The sequence below is a fragment of the Camelina sativa genome, chromosome 20, assembly GCF_000633955.1.
Source record: "Camelina sativa cultivar DH55 chromosome 20, Cs, whole genome shotgun sequence".
NCBI classification, from domain to species: domain Eukaryota; kingdom Viridiplantae; phylum Streptophyta; class Magnoliopsida; order Brassicales; family Brassicaceae; genus Camelina; species Camelina sativa.
The window spans coordinates 12,533,894-12,550,738 of NC_025704.1; the positions used below are offsets into that span (position 1 = coordinate 12,533,894).

At 33.7% G+C, this 16,845-nt stretch overlaps 1 protein-coding gene across 3 annotated transcripts; it reads right to left on the bottom strand.

Annotated features, from left to right (window-relative positions):
• LOC104770611 (putative SWI/SNF-related matrix-associated actin-dependent regulator of chromatin subfamily A member 3-like 2) lies at window positions 8,531-14,586 on the bottom strand. 3 transcript variants are annotated; one of them, XM_010495066.2, is made up of 20 exons: window positions 13,839-14,586; window positions 13,606-13,739; window positions 13,383-13,518; window positions 13,146-13,199; window positions 12,912-13,058; window positions 12,675-12,826; window positions 12,514-12,598; window positions 12,169-12,405; window positions 11,874-12,020; window positions 11,609-11,764; window positions 11,191-11,258; window positions 10,977-11,099; window positions 10,770-10,869; window positions 10,573-10,685; window positions 10,026-10,304; window positions 9,708-9,908; window positions 9,498-9,591; window positions 9,335-9,406; window positions 9,083-9,181; window positions 8,531-8,953 (listed from the first exon to the last, which is right to left on the bottom strand). In XM_010495066.2, exons 1-20 carry the CDS (start codon window positions 14,379-14,381, stop codon window positions 8,909-8,911), a joined length of 2,985 nt encoding a protein of 994 aa, XP_010493368.1. In that variant the 5' UTR covers window positions 14,382-14,586; the 3' UTR covers window positions 8,531-8,908. The 3 variants fall into 3 exon arrangements, with proteins under 3 accessions (XP_010493368.1, XP_010493367.1, XP_010493369.1); XM_010495065.2 differs by having other exon boundaries at window positions 8,531-8,960; XM_010495067.2 differs by lacking the exons at window positions 8,531-8,953; window positions 9,083-9,181; window positions 9,335-9,406; window positions 9,498-9,591 and having other exon boundaries at window positions 9,816-9,908; window positions 10,030-10,304.

Sequence of the window (16,845 nt, forward strand, 5' to 3'; positions counted from 1 at the left end):
TAAGTAGCTAGAGAGATATACAACATAGAAGTTAGAAAGTATTCAAAGATATAATCGAATAAAAACATAGAATCATTATATTGTTTGTTAAGTAACTACAGTAATACTTTTTAATCATTTTTTAAAAACTTTGAAGTGTTGCAAATGGCAAGCCTTCCATAGATTGATGAATATATGTATATTCAGACATATGCAAATTAAATTCTCTTTGTGTCCTAATGCTCCTCAATCTAAGGACAGATGTTTGTGGAGATTATGTTATTTTCTTACTTTCAAGAAATTAAGGTTTCTTTGACAAATAAGTGTAATGGCGACGTACGTATACATCTTAAAGATATACTTCAATATAATAGTATCCTCGTGTCGATGACATATCGATGTGTTGCTTTGAGATTTTATTCTGATTTTATTCGGTTTGAGCTTTATATTTTTTCGTACTGTCTATAGAATTTGAGTTTTGCATATAATTTCAAATAGTTTGAGAGAGTGTTTTAATATGCATTCACTTATGAAATTTCTTATATATATCGTCATTACACAAGTTTAAATTATGTTGTACAAATTATCACATATATATATATATATAAATATGTATATATATATAGATATATATCGTATTTTTGACAACGTACCAACTAAAAATCCGTAATCTTCTAGTGGAACAATAAATTTGACTTGGCTTTTGCTTTTTGGTTGATTTATTTATTTAATAAAGTACAGAAAAATGATTGTCAGCTACTTGAAGTATATGCCAACACATAGTCACACATACAAACAATATAAATGTCTTGTTAACTACGTGAACTATTGTCATCACATAAGGACATCCATAAACAAACATAGGTTATGTGTGCAACACCATAAACATTTGAGGTCTGCTGGAATCCGGCGTTGACCAGAGTTGACCGACGTTGACCAGTATTGACCGGCGTTGACCAGAAAAAAATATTCAAAAAAATATTTTTTTTTCTAAAAATAATAATGATTTTGATTTTATGTATTTTTGATAAATAAATAAAAAAAGATAAATGATTTGTATAATTTACAAAAAATACATATAACAACAAAAAAAATACAAGAAAATTATTTACCAAAATAAAAATAAAAATAATATGAAAAACAAAATTTGTGGTATATAAAGTAATTAATTTTGTTAAGCCTAGGGGTGAACAACTCTCATTCATCCCTCTTAATTAACAAATCATAATACAATAATATGGCATGTCATATCATATTTTAAAAAAGAGATCTTTTATTAATAAAATTATGTTAGTTTGGGTTTACAAAAGAGTGGTTAGAGTATACATTTTATAGTTAAACGAAATTATATGTCGGTTTGGGTTTACAAAAGAATGGTTAGGGTTTAGATTTTACTATTAAATAAAATTATATGCCTGTTTGGATTTATAAAAGAGTGTTTAGGGTTTAGATTTTACAATTAAACAAAATTATATGTCGGTTGAAGTTTATAATAAATGGTAGGGTTTTAGATGTGATAATTAGAAACTGTAATATAATATTAAAATTAACAATTTTAAAATTGATTGATCAACATATTTTGTTTCTTTAATTAAGATTTGTTTCCTTAATTTAAAGGAGATGAATAGGAGAGGTTCGCCCGTAAGGGTGAACCCACGAATTGTCTGTTTCTTAATACAGAAAATATACCAAAAATAATATAATAAAACTATACCACCAAAATTTGATGTGTAGTAGATTTTTTCATGAACAATAACAAATTTATACTCTTTCTATTTAAATATCATTTTTAATTTTGTATTTTCAAAAATACATAAAACAAAAATTATTATTATTAGGAAAAAAAATATTTTTTTCTGGTCAACAACGGTCAAGTCGGTCAACACCAGTCAACGCCGGTAAATATTGGTCAACGTCGGTCAATACCGGTCAACGCCGGATTCCGGCTAACCTCGAATGTTTATGGTGTTGTAGATATAACATATATTTGTTTATGGATGTCCTTATGTGATGACAATAGTTCACGTAGTTAACAAAACATTTATATTGTTTGTATGTGTGGCTATGTGTTGGTGTATACTTCAAGTAGCTGACAATCATTTTTCCTTTTTATTAGGACTATAATAGAATATGTTTGAAAATGTGAACCAATTTAATCACTATACGTCTTTCCTTTTCCTCCTTCATTTAAGGCTTTGATTAGTGATATGCTTTTCTATGTGATTAATTTATCCACACATCTTAATTCTACTCGAAAATATTTTGATTAACATCCTCACAACCACCGATCCTATAACGAGTATCAGTGTATCACCTTCAACAATCTGAAGATGAGCTGAGAAAAAAATCCAACTCTAAAATCTCCAAATATGGAGATATCTATATTGGAAATGAAAATGAAGTGGGATTGGAGAAGTTCTTTTTTTCTCTAAAATGGAGTTTGGAAATGAAAATAAAGATGGAGATGATCTAATATACCTAAACCCACTCATCTAAGAACAGATTAAGAAGTGTCTTTCATAATAATGGACATAAAATGCACTCATATAACAAGTACATTTCAAATCATAAATATAAAAGTACCTTTCACTCTCTTCTTATTTGTTCATTTGGCATTTAATTTCTAATATATTTATTTTCAAATAAACAAAAAAAGTACACATGTAATCATGTACATTAGTTTATACTTTAAATCCTTATTTTAACACTAAATTGTAACTAAATTTACAAAAAAATATGAATTGACTATTTCTTTTCTCCATTCATTTTCATGTAAACCCACTATAAATTATAATTGTAACTCTTCTAATTAAATTATATTAGAAATGAAAGTTCTATCACTGGAAATCCTATAAATAATAATTATGATATCCTCCTCCACCATATCTCAAATTTGAAATATTTTATTTGTTTTGTTTATATTCTTGCATGGGTTGAAAACTCAGTCTAAGAGGTTTATATATTTTGTTATATATCCCTTCTTATATTGTATTCAATTTTATTTATTTGTTTTTATGTAATTTTTCCTTCATTCTTTATTTTCTTATTATTTATAATTTTAAATTACATATTTATTATAAAATTTTGATGGCTATACAAAAAATTATCAATGCAGATTCGAAAATATTAATTCCAATCATCGCAAAATGAGAGAATCAAACTAAATAATTCATCTTCATTTCTTAATCTAATTTTTTTGATTATTTATTACATATTTATTTTATTTTAAAAAATATGCAATCTTTTAACGAAATAAAATATTGTAATACAATGATTAAATCAACTTTCTTTAAATCTTTCTTACGTCCAAAAAATTTGTAATACATTTTTTCGATGTGTTTTAGAGAGTTTTCAATTGCGTTCATGGATGCATAAGATTGGTGAATCTATTGGGGGAATTTGCGTCGAGCTCCATGAAACTACTACGAGAATGAATTGTGATTGTTCAACTTAAATCTTTAAGAGAAAAAAACATGAAAAAACTGGAACAATTGGATTCCTAGTTAGGCTAGTACAAAAATAAAATGTATCATTGAAGAAGCATAGATTATGTTATGAAATGGTGATAAACATAGCACATACCTGAAGGAGAGCATATCCTTGACACACGAAGCTCTAGGCATATCCATGTATAATGAATTTGTGAAGAAGGCAATCCTTCTTCGTGCTTCAAGGTTTTTCGGAATATACATTGCAGATTCTTTGATTGTTAAGAGTAAATGAAGACGGCTACAACGAAAAATTAAATCATAAAGTTTGAAATGGTTTTCAGAATGCACAGAGTATCCCAGAGGATTAGCCTTATATCATGTTTTTTGATTTAATACTTGTTCATCCCATTGAGATGTTGCCATTGGAGGAAACTTTATAGCAGGTTCTGCACTAATATCAGCAAAAAGTTGACCTTCACTAGAAAATGGTGCCAACAATGTTTATTATTGCTTGTGTGGATACTATATGTAAGTACATAGACACTAAACAAATTAACTTTCCAATTATCAAAATATATATATAATTAATCCACTTACATGTATTTATATTTCATCATATCTAGAGTCACTATCTTAAGCATATCTTGCAACAGCGGATGTACTGCGTATCTTTTTAATGAGCACACATCTTTCTGCAACATCATAAGTTATACATAATTATTTAGTATAAAAAGTATTCACTGCCACGAAGAATCTTAAATCAATAACAAGTATGTTGTTCACTTACGAAGATTCCGTCAAGTTCAACAGATTTACTGAAAAGAATAGGTAAAGGAGCCATTCTTAATTTTGTTGATATGTTGCTGCAATCCACTTTCCAATTATATAATTGATAATCCTGTGATATTAGATATATTTTTAGTTGAAATTAACTTAAAAACTCAGAGAGAGGACTGTAATTCCAAGTTGAAACACATATATATGCCAAAGGTTAGAGAAGTTAGAGACACTACTTTATAATCAAAATAGAGGAATGCTGAAGGAAAAATATATATATGCCAAAGTCTTAGTAGAAGAAGACAGATAAACACTAACAAAAAAGAAATCTAAAAAAAAAAACTCAAAATACCCACACAAATCAAGAGTGATTGAAAATGGAAGGTAGAAATTGAAGATCCTAACTAGATACATTGAATGATTTCGACAGTAGAACAAACAAAAATCATACACCTAGTCGTTCGTGGTGGAAATGAAGAACAAGAAAGGGTTTCATTTTTTTTTGGAGGTTCTCTACAAATATAAACTTCACACACCTCAACAGCAAACAAGAGTATTAATTTATTATTCTCACACCTTATGTTTTTTATTTCATTAAAAGAGAGAAAAATATCATCAACTTTTATTAATAAGGAATAATTTGGTGAATAACCGTATAATTACATGTTTGTTTACTTGGAAACTGTACAATCAAATATACTTTAGTATAATAGTAAAATTGTGTTGGGGAAGATAATTATAGAAGGTTAATAATAATTTTATACTTTTTGTCTTTCTTTCTTAAAAACAAATCAGACATACACACAGTCATCAGTTTTGTAATTACGGTTATTAGTTATGATATTGAATTTAAGTAAACTAAACTATTTTATTTCTAGCATAATGAATACACACACCTCGTCATAATCTCTTTAAATCTCAACAAATCACAAATTATTTTTTCTTTTTTCTCAAATGAAATATCTAGCAATTCCACAAAACATCACAAAATCCTCCCAAATCATGGTTGCAATACACTCCTAGGATAAATTACTATTTCTGTTTATTACTGGATGCCCGACAATTTAGCACAATATACAAATCGCATACCGCCATTTACATTGTTAGCAAACCGGACTCCCACCGTGAACGCCATGGCGACCACATGGATGCGTTTGACCGCACTAGAACCGTCCACGACACGTTCGAGGCGGGGGAACACACCTGAACAAAAAAGCACAATAAAGAGAAAAGAGTGAGTCTCTATGTAGTCAATAACAATTCATAGTATACACTTCAATAACGTCTCTGAGCTCTGCAATTCAATAACGTCCCTCCCCATGAATCTAATATTGCAAACAACAGGAACAATCGAGCTAATGTCTTGGTATCATTGGTAGTTAATGTTCTTTACTTTCTAAGAATCTAACTCCGGTTAAAAACCTTATGGCTGATAGCAAGAACTCGGGAAAAGAGTTAAAGACAACACAATTTTGTCGCTTCAAGACTGTCATTTTCATTCAACATAAAAGGATCGGAGAATACCTTCGATAACTCTGCAAATCAAAAGTAAAGCTTTACCCCAGAAAGCAGCATTTTCATTTTCTTCCTCTGGTTTTTTCATACTCCTATAATGTATTAGTGAAGAAAATTTTTTTAGATAGTCAAGTGTCTAGATCACATCATATAAAACCACAGAAACTCAAAAGATTTATTTCAAGGTCGCTGGTGAAAGAATACAGTTTTGTCGTCATAAACCAAAGTCTAATCTTGGAGTGGAAGAGTCAGATGGTGAACCGTTTATGGAATGATACACAACAAGATCAGCTCTTTTGATCAAGTGAGGTTTGCAAATAGAAAGTTGACTCTGATGACGAGAAGTGAGGTACACAAATGAAACTCCTAACAAACTGAACATATGTTCTATCTCACAGAAAGTTTTGAGCATATGTTCAAGAACTGATGTTTTTAATTTCTGATTTTCAGGGCTTGTCGGTTGAATCATTTTTGATGAAGACAAGGAAAATGATGGAGACTATATGGACTCGCATGGCCATAAAAATACTGCCTACTTTTTTAAAATATCAAGATTATGACCCGTGCTACACCGCGGGGTAAGTTTTTTATTTTTTTAAATTTTTTTCTAATGTACTATTTTAATACTAATTTTGCTAATATAGACTTTTGTTAACTTTAGTGATATAATATATAAATTATGGTATACCGTACAATAATTTTTGTTTACTACAATATTAATTAAAACAGTTTGATTTGGCATATTTTATATTAGTGTTCTTAAAACATTAAAATGAGGATTTAATCCGTATTGAAATATCATATTATTGACAGTTTATTTTTTAGTATTATCAATTCAATCATGTAATGTCATATACCCATCATGTAATATAACTCGTTTGTGTAATTTTGAAAATTTAATACGTTTAAATATTTATAATTTTAAACTTTTTATTAAGTTTAGATATAACAGTTATAAATTATAAACTTCTTAAAAATTTATAATTTACTATATATATGTTGAACACACACTTTTATATTAATTGAGTAATATATGTTTGTTTAAAAAAAATTCAAATCACAATATATGCAGGAAAATACACCTTTTTATTAACTTTATGTATTATATGATGATACACTACATTTAAAATTTAAGATCAAAAAGAGATGATAGGAGAATAGTTTCTTTAATCTGAAATAAATCTTCTAAATATCTATATTAATTATAGAACATGATATATAGGGGTGGACGTTCGATTTTTCGGTTTGGTTTTGGTTCGGTTTATTCGGTTTACGGTTTTTTTTGGTTTTATAAAAATGGAACCATAAAGAAACCCTATGTAATTCGGTTTGGTTACGGTTCGGTTTTTTCGGTTTATGGTTTTTTCGGTTTCATCAAAAATGAAACCATATAAAAACCATATGTATCACAGTTTGGTTCGGTTTCAGTTTGGTTCCGGTTTTTAACGGTTATCCCATGCTTTAAAAAAATAAATAGTTGATATATAACTAAAACTAAGCATAAAAGTAATTATGAATATATATAGGTTAGGGAATAGAGACTTAGGTTAAGGTTTTGTAATCCAATATATTAATAGGAGATCAATAACTAGCCCAATAAAGAAAAAAATTATTGATATTGTTATACAATATAAATTTATAAGCTTGAGAAACTAATTAGTAATTATATATAATTATCCTAAAGTTTTATAAAAAACCAAAAAAAACCATTTGGTTTTACGGTTTTTAACCAGACTAAACCTAAACCAAATGGTTAATTAAAATGAAAACCAAACAGATTTTTAGATTTAACCATAACCAAACAAAACCATTTATTTCGGTTTGGTTTTTCGGATTTTGGTTTTTTTGCCCACCCTTAATATAGGATATTTAAAATATTCTAATTGTGTTTGGTTATAAGGATAGTAGAGAAATTTAACTACACTTGTTTGGATATGAATATAAGCATTAAATAACATTTAATATAAAAACTTTCCAAAAAATATTTTTGAACAAAAACTGCTACAAAAATACTAGTATAGATAATATCGGATATTATATGTACATTTTGGCAATCGATTAATGTTAATATTGAGTTTAAGAAATTTAGCATTATATATGTCTAAGTAACATATTTATGTGCTTATCTTAGTTTAGGAAATTATCTTACTGATTTTTTTTTGGTGTGAAATTATCTTACTGATGATAGTCTAATAATAATTATTTTCCTAGTGATTAGTAGTGAACTAGGGATGGGCATTCGAGTATCTATTCAGGTTCAGATCGTATTTCGGATTTAGAGAAATAAGATCTATTCAGATATTTTTATTTTCAAGTCAAGTTCGAGTAAATATCCATCGGGTATGGATAGTTTCGGATTATATATTTATATCCAAAACCTCAAAATATATTTCGAGTTAGGATCGAATCGGGTATGGATAGTTTCAGATTATATATTTATATCCAAAACCTCGAAATATATTTTGAATTTCAGATTAGGATCGAATTTGATAGTTTTTCAACAAGATTTTAGAGGTTTCTCCTTTTTATATACATCTTATATAATAGAAGATACTTAATAATACTCACGCACACGTTAGTAGTTACCTAAACTCATAAACCCTAGAAAATAGATTTTAGCACCTGATCTACCATTGATACAGTCATTTACACGTTATACGACTTGACGACTTCAATCAATCAGTTCGTAATTTTGGCTTCGAAGAAGCTAATACAAATACCTAAAACATCTATTCTAAACACATTATCATATACTAGTACAAATACAAAGGTATATACTAGTATCTATAGCTCCTCGATCAACTCTCACCAGCGCAGATTTGTCACACTGAGTTAACTGTATGATATAAAGTTACAACAGCTCATAAAACGAACGCAAGTACAAAAAATAATCTGAATTCCAATTACAAAGGGAGCTTTCTATAATACAAAACAACAAAACCCAGAGGTTTTATGATACACTTGGGAACCGTCACTGCACATTTTCCAAAACTGTGACAATTGTTCATCATATCTCATGAAAAGGACAAAACACGTTTTCAGATACGTTATAATCTCTGATTCTCTTTGCATTAGAATGTGACAAGTTTCACATATGTAGAACCCCTTGTATGATAGAGAACAGTTTGTATAGTTTCAGGTAAATAACATCTTGAGTTCCTCTATACGCGCACTTCGTACTTCTTGATCCGTTAAAGCCCCAGAGATCATTCTCTGCTTCCTCGCCTGAACCGCCTCCATTCTCTCTTCAACTGTACCCTAGGATTCACAAAGGCAAGACAAACATATCCCACAAGGATTCTAATGATCAATACTCAGCAACAACATTTGATGATTTGGATATGCAAATGAGGATTAACTGCTGAAAATGAAGAGGGTACCTTAATGATGAATCTTCTGATTTTGACTTCCTTAGTCTGTCCAATACGATGGAGACGCATGACAGCCTGTTCCTCTACCGCTGGATTCCACCATGGATCCTATACGACACAAGTTGGTTTTATTTCATTCCGAAACCTATTCAGTATTGTGCAGTAATCATTTACAAGATCTTGAAACCCAATGTGGCATGAACTACTACATTTTTTGTATTTTGATATGATCTCTAAGGGACACAAATAGATATGCCATACCATGACAAAAGCATTGGACGCAGCTGTTAGATTTATCCCGACACCACCAGCTTTTAGAGACATCAACAGTACCTATCCAACAATTGAAGAAGAGTGTTGACGTCAATTTAAAAACCTAGAAAAGTATAAGTTTGCACATTCAATGTAATGGGAGTACACCAACCATTATACTGGCATCCTCGGAAAAGTCTTTAAGGACTTTCTCTCGTTGCTGCTGATTTAGTGTGCCATCAAGACGGACAAATGAAATGTTGTTCCTAGAGATGAAAAAAACAATTTTCAATTTTGTTCTAGTTTATGTTTTTGAAAACAATTTTTTCTTTTCTCATAATTGCCATGGCAAGTGAACAAGCAAGATATGTAAATGCTATACCGAGAGAGGGGAATTTGGAGGAGATCGAGGAAAGCGGTCCATTGGCTAAAGAGAATGCTCTTAGAGCCTGAAGAACGAAGACTTTCAAGCTCTTCCAGAAGAGCAGTGATTTTGGATGATTCTACCCAGTTCTTTTCCACGTCAACCTGGAATCTACTCTCGGTTGGTGCTGTGATGAGTTCTTGTTTGCTTACAGTTTTCCTGCAAAACAGAAATTAACCATTATTGGCCAACCTTGACCTAACTCAAACATTTGGTGGAACCAGCAGCAACTACATCAAACGAAAACTAGTAATAGCAGGAAGAACTTCAAGATACCTACACACAGGACATAACCCAGAAGCAGAATTTCGCCAACTTGCCAAAAGACACTCACGACATAATCTATGAGCACATGGTGTTAATACGGCATCCTCACATGCTTCAAGGCATATTGGACACTCTCCTTGTTCTCCTTTGCGCAGTTCCTCTACCACCTCCTGAACAAAAGCCACTGATGGTACATCTTTTCCATCCCTTTCTAGACCAGAAGACTTTCCACTAAGGAAACGTTTAGAGAGCTTATTCAGATCAGAGTATTCCGCTGTATCACCCCGACTTGATGCATAAAAAACAAGAGACTGTTATAAGAAATATGGCAATTGTGTCAACAAAATGTCAAACAGAAAAGGGCTACAGTTGCATGTTTCTTATAACAAAGTGCCCATATATTGTCTATGATATTTTCTTGGATATTTCAGACAAGGTCGTGCAACAGATTAAGTAGATTGAATGTGAGAATAATACTTGATATGGAAGCCATGGAAGTTACAACCAGCACTATGTGTCTCTACTTAAATACAAAGCAAGGGGATACAAGACGCACCTCATCACTAAAAATGGGTGATCACAACACTGTCGAAGACGCAAAAGCAGTTCCAGGATCGAAGCATAATTATGAAGAACTTTCCCTTGTGCAACGAATTGATCAAATTTGACCTGAAAAAATTCGTCAGTATCTTTACTATAGGCATCTTAAAGTCCGAGTAAAAATTCCTAAATAATCACGAGAACAAACAATACCTTGGATCTTTTAAATAGCGCATCGTAGAAATCCCTCTCAGACTCCGAGAGTTCACAGTAAATGACCCGTGCATCAGCAGGGGGTAGAACAAGAATCGGCCTAATATAGATCAAACACGGTTCACGTTAACCGAGGAAATTCAAAGGAAAATAATATGTTTTCTAAGTATCAGGAAGTAACGAATGACAGATCTTTAGTATTCCTACCTTCCTTCTCGATCTGTGCTAGACTTGGTTCTCCTAAGCATGATGGGTTTTAAGATTGACTGCACTAGCTTTAGGCCTCTCTCATCGCCCTCTTCAAATGGCTTTTGGACAAGTTTATTCCACCTAAGAATCGATATGTTCCAAACTAACAAGCTTCAGTCATTCCATACCAAATGTACTGTGTTTTCAACCAAAGAGAGATAAGGACCCTTACCATGCCCAAGTTCCCCATGGCTCAATTCTCAAAAACCGTAGAAGGCTGTACAAATCCTCCAGATTGTTCTGTTAATGAGATAAAATGTGGAATGAATGATCATAAAGTCCCAGATATGATAAACAAATCATTACCCATCCCCATTTGAATGAGCCAATATTATCATGACAGTTAACTACAAGCCATTATAAAATACATCCTTAAAAACAAGTTTTGAGAGACTTGTGTACATTAAAAACATGCACAAGAAGTTGATATCCTTCTAGTAGAGATTTAGACTATTCAAATCTCAGGTGAATATGAAATGTCCAACTACTAAAATTATTTCACAGATAGAATGGCAGTGTCCTAAAAAAGTTTGGCCTAGGTCTCAGAAACAAAGATTTCTTTCTAAACCCTCGACAAAATGATCAATCACCTGAATAGGAGTACCCGTAAGACACCAACGCCGATCAGCAACCAGAGCTGCAGCAGCCACGGAAATTTGGCTTTTTGAGTTTTTGATGGTATGTGCCTCATCAAGAACAATCCTAAACCATCGAACAGCATAAAGCCCTTCATTGTCTGCTGAGTTCTAAGAAGAAGAATAAAAAGCAGAGAAGCTAAGAATATGTTTATGTGATGCATTTCTAAACTATATACATGGGAATAATAATGACCCGAAATAAGACTATGAAAGCTACCTCTGCCGAAAATTCGGATGTTAAAACTCCATATGTGGTGATTACCACATCACTCTGGGAAAGAAGTTTTGTATCCTTTGGCCTACTTTGCCCATAATGAACATAGACAGATAGAGACCCCGACTTTGTATGCATTTCAATCTCTGACTGATCATAAAGCAGGTGCAGAAAAAAAATCAGTATAACCACTGACAAAGAAGAAATAACAACTTGGATGATGTACAACAAAAACTAAGTTTGCATGTGCATCAAGAATGGAAATAAATTGTTAGCATCAGATTTATTTATAGAATACCTTCCACTGTCCTAAAAGTGTCATCGGACATACAATCAGGTTACCACCATTTTCAAGTACACTTTTCTGTTCAAGAAGCTTCTTATCAAAGCCTGGAAATTTGGTTGCCTTTGGGAGACTAGTGAACTCATCTAAAGAACTGCTGATCACTTTCTCTCCTTCAGCTTTCCAAGGATGGGAAAGCATAAGGGATATGGTCATTACGGTCTTTCCGAGACCCATTGCGTCTGCTAAAATCTGCAAAAGTGTTATCATAAAGATATTACAAAACAGCTATATAACAAAATGGTAAAATGTAGATGATAAACAAAAAAATTGTTTGTATGTGGGTTATTGAGATCATACTCCTCCTCTTGCCATTTGAAGGGTGCTAGGAAAGTGTATTGTAGCATCACCAGTAAAAGAATTCAGGTAGACAACAAGTTCCCTCCTATTGACATAAATCAGATAGTAAATATCTCATCTGACTCGCACTAAAGTTGGCAGGTAACAGAAACATGGCTTACTTGTCTGCTAAATAGTACGCTTCCCAACATGGGTGAAGCATTGTTGCTGCCTCATCAGTGCAATTTCCTTTCTCCAATTGGGTCATCCAATGAAGTGCCTGCTTTTGATATGGACGAAGCTCACACAGAAGTTTATGTGGAGTTTCCATTTCCTGTTGCAAAATATTTCACGTAATTAGCCAGATGAATTTCTAATGCCGAATATAAGTACGCAAACATTCCTGGGAATGAGGATACCTTTAATCCAGAACTGTCCCCAACACCGACAATATTATCAAGATCACCATCACTGATACACGGCTCATTTTCATCTCTGTTTTCATCTTGATTCAGAGTCTTGACCTTGTTTAACTGAAGCGACGGAGCTGAAACAGCAGAACCATTCTATTTCCAAAGGAGCAGACAGCAGATGTAAAACTAGACAAGAAAGGCGTCGAAGTTCAAATTGCTAATATAATAAGCAATATTTACCTTGGAACTCAAAGGTCGCTTCCTAGTGGACAAGTCCTCAGGAGTAAACTCTGCCTAAATATGAAGAAGAACGATGAAACATTTTCACAGATATCTAGCCAACTAAAATAAAATCAAAGAATGAAAATATTCCTTTGCCATCTCAAAAACTCGCAGTCACATCATATGGGAACTGCAAACTGCGATCTATAAAACAGTCAGCAATTTAAAGTATCATAGACAAGGAAAAACCAGTACCTTCTTAAAGGGGATCAAACCGAGTAACCGAAAGAGATTTGGGAGAGGATGAAACATTGACTCCTCTGCCGTATTACTGGCTGCCTTAAATGATGTTGCACTATGCTTATGAAACATGGAACTATTAATGTACACGCTGTTTCAAAAACAAACACACCACTTCAAAAACAAAGCATCTCTATCCTACCATTTTCAATTGGAACACAATATTTTCTGTGCATACCTTACAAAAAGAAGAATTGTATCCATGATACTCAATGTTTCAGGCGCCAACTTGCAACTCCCTTCTATCCGAATTTTCTTGTCTCTCACAAGCGGTAGAAGACACCGTGCCCACTCATTTGGTATTCTACCAATCTATACCACATATAATTCGTAAACAATTTTTCATCCCATAATTATGAAAGCATAACAGATTAAAAAGTGAAAATCCACAACCAAATAATAAAAAAGCACCTCTCCTGAATCCTTTGTAGAGAACCTAACGATATCAGAAGCACCACCACGCAAAGCTGGCCTTCCCCGTCCAGAGCCGCGCTTCCCAGGAGTAGTCTCAGACTTTGATCCTTTACTATGCGGAAACGTGAACACCAATTCGTCACCGGACTTCAATTTCCTTCCTTTACATGTCGACAACCCCGCCAATTCAGAACAACCCACAAACCACCACTCATTCCCTGAAACACTCTCTTCACCACCATCACCACTCTCATCTTCTTCTTCCTCCACGCGATGATTCGCTCCAACACTTGCGAAAGCACATCCCTTTATACCATTGTCAACCTTCTTCCCTCCATTAGAGCCGCCGCTTGGGCTAGGAGTGGCGGCTACAACATCAGGTGGTTTGCTGAAACTTGGAGTGTCGAAGATGATATTGATGGCTGCCGTTGGGTCATGATTCGCCATGTGTAAAGCCCGTCTTATGTCCATATCTGAGTAATCGGAACCCACGACTGATCTGACTGTGGAAACCACATCGTCTGAAACTTTCGTCCCCATTTCAAAACCCTAACCCTAAAATTTCAGATGGGGGGGGGGGGAAATGTTGAAATTTTCTTGAAATTTCAGACAGATTATGGCTTGAGAACGCCGAAACAAGGATACCCAATTTAGAAATTGACGGAGATCGACGACGGCGTACTAAAATCTGCCGGCCCCGAGAAACCCGCGTAAATTAGCGACGAGTCTCTCTCTCAGTATCCAAACTCCCGCCTTTATTTTATTTTTATTTTAATTGACAATAATGAAAAATATGTGGTAAAACACTTGGTGGACTCTATCCAACCGGCCCATTATCAGTCCGTCCGTGCGCAGCCTCTCGACCACACTTGGTCGAGAGCCTTCGCCCCGTTAGTCGAAGCCCATCGGCGATAGCATTAGTATGTCGGTTTTACCTTAGGACTTGTAACACTATATATACTTGTTGTAACTTCAATTCCTATCAATAATAACCTAAGAGATTTACTCCCTAAACTCCCTAATTTACAACACGTTATCAGCACGATAGCCTCTCTCCCAAAACCCTAAAGCAGCCGCCTATTCTCCCTTACCCTAAAACCCTAAACCGACTTCCTGTTCTTACTTCCATCCGAGATCAAATCCTTCCTGTTCGAAGATCCTCTTGTTCACAAGCAACCCTTAGCTTGTGATCAAAGTTCTCTCGACAGCTTGGTCGAGGTTTGCTGTTCGCGGTTCGTCGATCGGGGGTGAGTGCGAGAAGCTGTTCGCGGGAAGCAAGGAGCTGTTCGTAGGGAAGCTGTTCGTGGTTCGTGGTCAAGAGATATCTGAGGTCTTTAGCTCCCAGATCAATTCCAGTCAGAATCCTTGTGGTGTTAAGGTAAACAAAATTCAAACTTCTTAAAACCACATAATTGAATCTGGAACTAAAAACTATTGAACCCTAAAATATCCAAGTAAACTAACAAACAAATTTAAGATCTATAATCCTATAAACTTTAAAATCTATTCACATAGGATTGTTAGATTGTTTGTTAAATTGCACCAAATTATATCAAGCTTTAAAATTGTTGATTGACTGCTTGATTGTTGCATAAGAACCTAGAACTGTTTTAGATTCATAAGGATCAGATTATTACAGATTGTTCTAGGAAATTAAAACTTGGATCATTCATGCATAACAATTAAAATCGGACCATGTTTAGGTTGTTATAAAATCGATTGCATGAATTATATTTTAGGATTGTTTAAACTGTTCTTGAGAAATTCAAGAAGAAAATTCCCTAGATCCTAAATTCATAAACTCGAAAATTTTAGAGTTGTTCTAGGATAATTTCCAAATTAAAATTATAGTAATTATCCTAAATTAATCTGATTAAATAAAACTTTTGTTAAGTTTCTATAAATTAAAACTTTAAATCGGAAATTAAAATATTAGTTAGGATAAGTTCTTAATTAAAATAGTAATTATCCAAATTCCTTAAAATCAAAAATATTTAATCCTAAATCAAATAGGAAATTATAAGATAAGGAAATCCTATCTAGGAATAAGGAAATTGTTGCATGCATATAGCTATTTAGTTTTGTTGTCTTGCATGCATGAATTTAAACGGAAAAGAAAAACTATAAGAGGCAAGGCATGGTTCGGTCTCAAATACCGCATGACCTAAGGCATGGTTCGGTCTCAAATACCGCATGACCTGAAAATTATTTGTTGCATGGTTCGGTCTCAAATACCGCATGCTAACTGTCGGTTGTCTATATTTATGCAGATGGCTAATCTCAAGAGCCTAGACTACCCTATCTTGCAAGCTTCCGGAAAGAATTACTTGCAATGGGCTAATGACACCGAAATCTACTTGTCATCGAATGGCCTGAAAGGGTGCATCGATGAGGATATTGAGTCTACGGACAGGAATAAGAGTAAGTGTCTCCAGCACATACATCATCACATTGCTGAGAGTATCAAAAGCCAGTACCTCTTCCTAAGAGATCCTCTTGCCCTTTGGACACAGCTTAAACGCCGTTATGGGCACCAAAAGACGGTGCTCCTTCCAAAGGCAGAGTTTGATTGGAAGAGCCTAAGGATCCAGGATTACAAATCCGTGGAAGAGTATAACTCTGAGCTCTTTAGGATTGTCTCACTCCTTAGGCTGTGTGGGAAAGAGGTGACTGAGCAGGAGCTGATTGAGAAGACATTGTCTACCTTCAGCCCTAATAACAGAGTACTCCAGCAACAATAGCGGCACCAAAAGCTTGCTGACTATGGGGAACTCATTCAGTGTTTACTGCTCGCTGAGCAGAACGATGAGTTGTTGATGATGAACAGTGCTATGCGACCTCCTGGTACAGCCCCATTACCAGAAGCAAATAAGGTCGACTTGGGAAAGAAAGCTGTAGCAGAGTCTAATGAGCCTAAGGAGCCTAGTGAGATCAATTACGTCCACAGAGATAGACACTATGGCCATGGTGGCCGTGGTGGCAGGGGACGTAGTGGTCGAGGGGG

Excerpts from the sequence above, each read along its gene's own strand:
- LOC104770611 (XM_010495065.2), bottom strand. The coding sequence starts at position 14,381 with ATGGGGACGAAAGTTTCAGACGATGTGGTTTCCACAGTCAGATCAGTC. Across the intron at positions 12,021-12,168 it reads CACTTTTAGGACAGTGGAAG|TCAGAGATTGAAATGCATAC; the intron begins GTATTCTATAAA and ends CTTTATGATCAG. Across the intron at positions 10,686-10,769 it reads CGCTATTTAAAAGATCCAAG|GTCAAATTTGATCAATTCGT; the intron begins GTATTGTTTGTT and ends GAATTTTTTCAG.